The sequence below is a fragment of the Mercenaria mercenaria genome, chromosome 12 (assembly GCF_021730395.1).
Source record: "Mercenaria mercenaria strain notata chromosome 12, MADL_Memer_1, whole genome shotgun sequence".
Lineage (NCBI taxonomy): Eukaryota > Metazoa > Mollusca > Bivalvia > Venerida > Veneridae > Mercenaria > Mercenaria mercenaria.
This window is the reverse complement of record NC_069372.1, coordinates 54,434,120-54,443,115: the sequence shown is the minus strand read 5'-3', so window position 1 is coordinate 54,443,115 and position 8,996 is coordinate 54,434,120. Positions and strand designations below refer to the sequence as shown.

The window sequence follows — 8,996 nt, the reverse complement described above, 5'->3', positions numbered from 1 at the left end:
CTGCAAATATAAAAATAATCCTGTTTTATTCATGTATCTCTTTCACGTTTTCTTATCTTATCTTTTCTTTATCATTGTCTTATCATATTTCTAAATATCTGCTTGCCAACAAAGTTATAATTTTATGCTTTTGTAAATTTTTAGTTTATCATGGTGGACAATTTTTGGCTTAGTTCTAGGACCAGTCTTAATTCTGTATAAAACATCATTAAACATGTCAATTATTTCACATGTCCCAATCCATGGTCTTTGAAATTTTGGACTGAGTCCCTTTTTCCTTATTGGGTGGTAGTACCAAACATTGTCTCCTGGTTTGTATGTATTAAATTTTAATTTTACATCATAATAGTTTTTCATACTCTGACTTGCAATATCCATATTCTGTCTAGCTATTTCTTGTACCTTATTTAACCTTTTCTCTAAATTTATCACACCATGTGTTTTGTTTTGTTATGTTTCAGTCTCATCTTTGTCTGGACATCCAAAGATCATATCTACTGGTAACCTGATTTCTCTACCTATATGCAACATACAAGGAGTGTATCCCGTAGAGGATTGAACAGAGGATCTATATGCCATCATAACCAGATCAACATGTTCATCCCAGTCTCTCTGATTTGATGAAACATAAGGTTTGAGCATGTTAATTATTGTGGCATTGTGTTTTTCTATAAAGCCGTTTCCTTGCGGATGAAAAACAGAAGAACACGTCTTCTCTATTTCTAACAATTGACATATTTTTAAGAATAACTTGGATTCAAATGTTTTTCCGTGATCAGTATGACATATCAATGGACAACCCCGATGACTGATGTACTTGTCAACTAAAATTTCTGCCACAGTAGACGCCTCTAAATTTTCAATTGCATAACACTCGGTCCATTTAATAAACATATCTCCAACAACCATCAGATATCTATTTCCACTATTAGTTTTCACAAAAGGACCCATAAAATCAATTGCAATTCTTTCATTTGGTGCACCTACATTATATGTTTTAAGTGGGGCTTTTGGCTTTCTCATTGTACCTCTTCTACTATTACAAATGTCACAATTCTTACTCCACTTCTCTACATCTTTTCTGAGAGCAAACCAGAAATATCTATCTCTTATTTTGTGTAAAGTTTTCTTGACACCTAAATGTGCACTGTACTTGTTAACATGAAGTTGCTTCATAACAAATTCCCTATGAGATTTTGGAATAACCAACAATAATTTGAATGACGAACCATCATCACTCTCCCATTTTCTATACAAAATGTTGTTTTTCACAACCATTGAATCAAGTCTAGCCCAATTATATTTCACTTCGGGGTTAAATTTAGAAATGTCTTGCCAGCTTGGCCTTATTCCATCTTTGATCAGATCTTTTATCAACTTAATATTTAAGTCAGTATCCTGAATTTTTCTACTGTTGACTTAATATTGCTTTTAATAGAACTACCCTGATTACCAACTGCTTTAGCATCATTGTGATCATTTACTTGACTGGTACTAGGTATATCAATGGATCCTATCAAAACATTATCTTTATCTGTTGTATAGGTATCATCTACTAGAGATATACTAGCTATGTCTACTTTTGACTGTCTGCTATTGTTATTCTGTGAAATATTATCCAAATCAAAATTGATGAAGAACATTTGTCATTTCTACGGCCAACAGAATGATTTTCTGAAATGACCCCCGTTATAACATGACTAACTCTATCAGCATTTTGTTTTGAACAATTTTCTGAACTGTTAATAATTTCTTGTTTTTCAGATATGTCAGGACAAGAACAGTTGAACCACCACAAAAGAACCAACATCATACAAGAACTTGATAACAGAGCTCCATTTATGAGGATAAAAATCAACATTAAAGCAAGGGAAAGAAATATGCTACAACAACCTGTATCAGTCATCCATGAATTATCTCCATTGGCACAAACTTTTTCACTGTGATTATATATCAGATTTGAAGCTACTTTATCATTGTCTGAAATCTGTATATTAGAAACCATAAAATCATCATCTTGTGTCTCTTCTACTCTCATACAGTATTTGCATTTTTCCTCTGAACAAGGACGTCCAGACAATTCATCAGCATTAGAATGTAACCTACCAGATCTATGCTCAATTGTGAAGTCATAAGCACTAAGAAATGTTAACCATTTTGCCAACTGACCTTCAACATTCTTAAAATTTAACAACCATTTCAAACTGGAATGATCACTTCTAACAATTATTAGTCTACCATAGATCTAGTGATGGAAATGTTTCATTGCTGTTCATAGCCAACAGTTCTCTTCTAATTACACAGTAACGCCTCTCAGTTTTTGTGAAACATTTACTGAAATACCCTATAACTTTTTCTCTTCCATTAATGCATTGCGACAAGATTACTCCTTGTACAACTAGTGACGCGTCGCAATCAAGAATGAACTGATCAGTTTCTGTTGGAAAAGCTAATATTGGCGCATTTGTTAAAGCATCTTTTTTTGCCTGAAATGACTTCTCACACTCAACTGTCCAAGCAAATTTTCTACCGTTCTCAGCTAATTCATGTATAGGCTTAGCAACTGAAGCAAATTGAAAAACATATGCTCTGTAATAGCTAGCTAAAGATATAAAACTTCTAGCTTCTTTAGCATTTCTGGGAGTGGGCCAATCTTTGATTGTTTGAATTTTCTTAGGGGAAGTGCCTACACCATTTTCATTTATAGTATGACCTAGAAAAGTAACCTTTTTCTGAAACAGTATGCACTTTTTAGGGTTGAGCTTTAAGTTTGCTTCTATAAACCTTTGAAATACAACCTCCAAACTCTGAAGTTGTGTAGTAAAACATTTGCATTAAGCGTGTAAATGTGGCTGGTGCGTTACATAACCCAAATGGTAACCTTTTCCACTGCCATTGCTCGCCCCCTGGTATAGAAAATGCAGTTTTATGTCTATCTTTTTCATCAACATCTACTTGCCAATAACCCGATTTCATATCTAGACAAGACCACCATTTTGAACCGGGCAAAGTTTCAATACTATCATCAGTTCTAGGCAACGGTTGAGAATCTTTCTTTGTGAGAAAATTCAAGCCCCTGTAATTGCAGCAAAATCTAAGTGTTCTATCAAATTTAGTTACAGTAACCACTGGTGCATTCCATGGACTAGGGGACATTTCTCAATTATACCGTCATTTTTCATTTTCTGAATTTCTTCCTCGACAGCATTTTATTTACTTAACGGTATTCTGTAAGAATACCTTTTAACTGGCTTAGCATTTTCTGTATCAATTTTATGGGTGATTAAGGAAGTGTGACCTATGTCACCAGAATCTTTACTAAAAACATTTTGATGTTTTATGAGAAAATTTCTTAACTGTTCAGTTTATTCTGTATCTAAATTTACTGACGACTTATTGAACATTTCTGTCAAATGATCTGGAAATTTTTCACTTGAAGTAGCATTTTGCATGTTAACCACACTGACTGTTTCTTTTTCAACAAAATCAACAGTTTCCAAGGTTGCTGTCATAGTATCCTTGAATATTTTAACTGCCTTGTCTGGGAAATTAGCAATTCTAATAGGGATTGTACCAGTTTTTGCATCTACCAGGACCTTTGCAACCATAAGACCTGTTTTTTTCAGTAAAATTACTAGACCCTTCTACTAAACATGGCTTATCTTTATTCACATGGTCTAATGATTTAGCCTGTACAACAATTTCTCTATTTGGTTCAATAGTTGTGCTTTCACAAACAGACACCCTGCAACAATTTGATTGATAGCCATTTTTCATATAACAAGGAATTTTGTCTACTTTAACCAACATAACATTCTTGCTAATCATTAAATCACATTTATTTGCCCTCATGAAATCAATGCCCAATATACCATCTTGTACCGTGTTATAAATAAGCATTTCATGCCTAAAAGTATGGTTACCTAATGTTACATTCACAATAGCCTTTCCTAGAAATGGTTTACTTTCCCCTGTAACAGTACACAACATTTTGTTTACTGGTAAAATCTGAGGTTTTGTACTACTGTCCCATTTTTCAATGATTTTACTGTTAATAATAGACAAATTGGCCCCAGAATCACATAAACATGATACAGAATTACCACTTATCAATGTGTCACAAAAATAGCCATTTTCATTCCCAAGGCTGTTAAGTTGAACAGTATTGGACCTTAATTCTGGTTTGGTCTGGTTGCGGTCCCCCAACTTCACCTCATCTCGTTTCCCGACCTACTGCTAGTGAGACTATTGTTCTGTCTGTTACTAGTTTGATCATTTCTTGACTCAAACCTGTTAGCATTGTACTGTGATCTATTTCTGTTTTTGTTGAAATTTGACTTTCTGTTACCTATTTCTATAATTTGTACCACTGTTTTGTCTGTTGGACCTATTCTGATTATTGAATTTGTATAGTGTGACTGTACATGTTGTATTCTATCATTTTTCTGCATAGAATCTAATTTTTCCACTTTTTGTGTAAGTGTATCAATTTTTCTGAATAGCTGTTCCATATTTGTATGTGGACTATATAACCTATTTCCATGTGTTACAGAATTAACTGACATATTTGAACTATCCTGTTGTACTGTGCTATTTACTGTTTGTAATCTCTGCCTATCAGCTAATTTGTGTGTCTCTAATCTTGAAGCTATTGTTTCAGCTTCTGCTATTGTTTTCGGACATCATTCTCTTAATCGCAGTCTAATGTCGGAGTCATCTATGCTATCAATGAATGAGTCTAGTGCTAAAATATTTGTCAAGTCAGAGTTAGCATCAGGATAAGCTTGTCTTGTCAACTTCTTTATTTGCTGAGCTAAATCTGTAATTGTTTGTCCTTTTTGTCTTTTCACAGATTTTAATTGTGATCTGAAAATTTCAGCTTTATCTTGTTCTAAAAACATTAACCAAACTGTCAAAATCTCTTTTCTGCATTTCATTCAACTCACTAAGCAAAGACCTACCATATTAATTTAATGATATAGCCAAATATAGAGCTTTCATCTGGTAACTCCAACCATTTATTTCTGAGACTATGTTGAACTGGGTCAAATATTCACCAATGTCTGATGAACCATCATACATCTGAGGTTTAAGTTTTAAATTATTTATACTTCTTGTATCAACCATGTTTTAATTGGTATTTCTGTCAGTTAACTTATTTATACTGTCATTTGACCTATTTACACCAACTAAAATGAAAATTCACCTCATCATCAACATATATATTCCGTCTGTCAAACATATTTTGTACCTGTTTTTTCTAAAGTATCAACTTTTCCCTGTAATTGTGTATTTAAATTACACATAGTTACACTGATTGCTTGTAGAATTTCTGACATGTCAGACATTTTCCTCTCTAAATGGCAATTTGAGTTATTTCTTAAATCAGGCTCCTCATTTACCCCTTCAGTTTCTTGTTCATCATATTCTGAATGTATCTCATCTTTATCCATATCTGTCATTTTTTGATAACCATTCAATAAAATTATTCTTTCCAGGTATATCACATCAGACAACAACTACAGCAGCTAACAAAGATTGGTGACAGAGACTACTGATATTATCTTGTAAAATTTTTACAAATAAAACTGTCAAAAAAAATCTTGTCTCATGTATATATTTATTCCAAAATATACATGTGAAATTCTATCTACAAGGCTCTCTGTGATTTTCTACATGCTTCTTTTTATTTATTTTTTCTATTATTTTATTTTTTTCAACAAAACAATTTTCTAAATTTTTAAATAATAAAATATCTTTTTCTTTTGTTTAAAATCGTTATCTTTTGATTTTTAACTAAACTTAAGCACATGTAAGATATGGAATTGATAATAAATTTGGATTTTTGTACAATATTGAATAACTTTCTTTATATTTCACCTTTTTTCTTTGTAAAAAAAAAGGGAACCTAAACAATTCTTTTTCATGTGTTCCTCAGCTATCAAGTCCCAATGTGATCCTTTCCTTTTCATATTAATAAATTGAAGGCTTCCTCATTTCATTTTTGTTTTCTGTAAACTCTGTACTTTCATTTTTATTTTCTGTAAAATATATCTAAGAATCGACTTTGAAATAAAACGATCAAATATACCAACAAGTCAAACCTGATTTTCCTCACTACACAAAATGTCATGCTGAACAGGGGCGAAATAGTTCATCTCCTCCACGTTGTTATGTTGAATGTAAACTACGTATGCAGGAAACTTGTGCGTAATTCAGGACGAACAGAACGACAGCAACTTTCCATGTAAGCTCGAGTGTATGTTTGGTTAGACGGTTTCATATAAATGGTCTGAATGACCATTGTATTATTCTTAGTTGAACCAAAGAGCTATACAAATAAATGTATTTTATACTTCTCTGGTCGAACTTCTGAATACACTGTATTCATATTTTATAAAATTGTTATATTTTGCTTGTATGTATTAATTGTAAAGTTTACAACTTGTGGACGGTGGCTATTTGCAAAGATTCGACGTCTGGTCAGCGTTAAGAACAGCTTATGATTTCCTCTGGGTTTTAAAAACACGGTTTTGCGTTTTTTAAACAACAGGACTTTGAAGTTTTGAATTTAAGATAGCGAAATATGTGTGTATGTTCATAGTTTCTATGTTATGATCAATGTTTGAATGAGCAAGAAGTTGGTAACGGATATTTCAGACGTGTAATGCATCTTGAAAATTGACTTTTACGTCTGTCTAGGATTAATTATTTTTGTAAGTGTTCCATGTTTACGAATCTTACAAAAGACAATAGTAGTTTGTTGTTCAATATCTCCAGTTGGTTAGTTTGCTTAAAGATGCATAGATAACTAACAGTTTAGATACATGTGGTGATTTGCAATTCTATAAAAGGATAAGGTATAATAATAAGAAGTGTTTTGATGCACTATATGCTTCTCTGACATTTGTTTCGATAAATTCCACGTGTTTTCTGTTCAAATGACCTGTTGCTTGTAATACTTTACCATTTCATGTAAGTTCCTGCCTTCAAATATTAAATGTTTGTTACCTTTGGCCAACTTTTGAAAAAAGGAAAGTCTCCAGCAAAAGCAAGTACTTAGATCTGAATTTCACAAAAAATGTTTTCTGTAAAATTGTCACTCTTCGTAAAAATATCAATCACACTTATCTTCTTTATGTATGCTGAAACTTTAGTCACTAGTATCAACACAGTTTTAATTTGAAGTAACGGATATTTCTGAATGGTTACAATAGCGACTATTTTTCAACGTGAGACTTGCACGTTACAACCCGTCTGTAATATTTTTCCATTACAGGTTCTTCTTGTCTTGGGCCTACTTTGCTAATGCGTGGCTCTGAGGCTGTGTTTTAGGTGTTCTGTGCTTACGAGAAATCTACCCTTACCAGTTATCTTTTGCAGTCAAAGAATGTTTTCTTGATGTGCCCCTGTTGGTTTCATGTTCACAAATGTTTAAAGTTTCGTATTTTTATGAAATAAAAGTCAACTAGTAAATTCATTTTTCTGTTCAAATAAAGATCTTTCAATTCTGTGTATATGCAGGGTACTCTATATGAGTACAGAAAGAATGTAAATAACCGTACAGCTTTTGGCTAAAAAATAATCATTTGTTAATCAAAGTTTTCGCTTGGTCTGTTATCTACTTTACCACTATATTTGTTGTTTCTTTCTCACATATGTTCGTTGAAATGTTATGATAAAAATTATACTAGACTTCATTATTTATCCGAGTTGTTACAATCATGATGCCCTGCAGCAATTTGACGGCATAATTTAAGTCATAATGTTCTCTCAGATGTCCGTGTGGTATCACTTTTTTGTTCATCGCAGAAAATGCAACGATTAGTCTCCTTCATTGTTTAAGAAACAACCAAATCAAGCCATATTTGAATATCAGATTACTTCAATATGTCTTTGGCTTTTAAAACTACGTTTCACCTTTTATTTCAGGTTTGGATTTAAAGATCAAAAGGATGACACGGCGATGGAGATTAGAACCCTTGAGGAATCTATTAAAGATTCGAAGAAGGACATCACCAACTTTAACGATAGCGATTTTCTTTACACTGTTGTTCGCGATGAGTAGTTATAAAATTACTGACATTGTTCTTGACCAAATAGCATATCCTTACAATATGTACCAAGGCTATCCATTATCCATTTACGACCATCCCTATAACATCATCACAAACATTACATGTTTGGGTAATTCGAGAATCAACATGATCATCGTTATTCATTCTGCAGTAACAAATTTTGAGAAACGTGCATTAATAAGACGGTCATGGGCCAATAAACATCTACTATCCGGGTACGGCATGAGAGTCGTTTTCGTCTTAGGTCTGCCTTCACATAACGAGATACAAGCTCTTGTCCATCAGGAGTCTTTGTACTATAACGATATTATACAGGGAACCGTCTATGATTCATACACAAATATAACTCACAAAGCTGTTCTGTGGCTGAGATGGGTAAAGGAATATTGTCCAAACGCGCGTTTCATTCTCAAGCTTGATGATGACGTTTTTGTCAACGTATTTTCGTTATACCACAACTTTTTACCAAACTATAAGAACACGTCAATGAAAATGTGGTGTGAAATTAAGAGTGCTGGAAAACAGGCAATTTCAAGAATGAGAGGAAAGAAATGGAGAGTTGCTAGTCATGAGTTAAAAGGTTTACAATACTATCCGCTAACACTGTGTAGAGGATACTTTGTGATAATGACACAAGACAGTATTGGGCCGATGTACGAAACAGCAAAACATACACGTTTCTTTTGGATTGATGATTATTATGTGTTTGGAACGTTAGCAAATTCTACAGGAGTGAAACATTCTTCGCTAGTACAGTTTCTTAGCAAGGAAAAAGAAGCTTTCCGATGTTTTAAATCGAGAAAACAATTATGTCCATTACTAGGCGTTTTGCTTGAATTGTCAGATGTCAATGTTAGTATGGAGACTCTTTGGAGATACGCAATTGACCATGTAAAAAATGATTTTAGCCTGGACTGA

The 8,996-nt window shown here is 33.1% G+C and overlaps 1 protein-coding gene across 1 annotated transcript; it reads left to right on the top strand.

Annotated features, from left to right (window-relative positions):
* The first annotated feature begins 7,955 nt into the window (after window positions 1-7,955).
* LOC123534182 (beta-1,3-galactosyltransferase 5-like) lies at window positions 7,956-8,996 on the top strand. The gene has a single exon (XM_053520583.1). The coding sequence runs from the start codon at window positions 7,956-7,958 to the stop codon at window positions 8,994-8,996; it is 1,041 nt and encodes a 346-aa protein (XP_053376558.1).

Bases quoted from the DNA above. Each gene is read 5' to 3' on its own strand.
- LOC123534182 (XM_053520583.1), top strand. From the start codon at position 7,956: ATGACACGGCGATGGAGATTAGAACCCTTGAGGAATCTATTAAAGATT.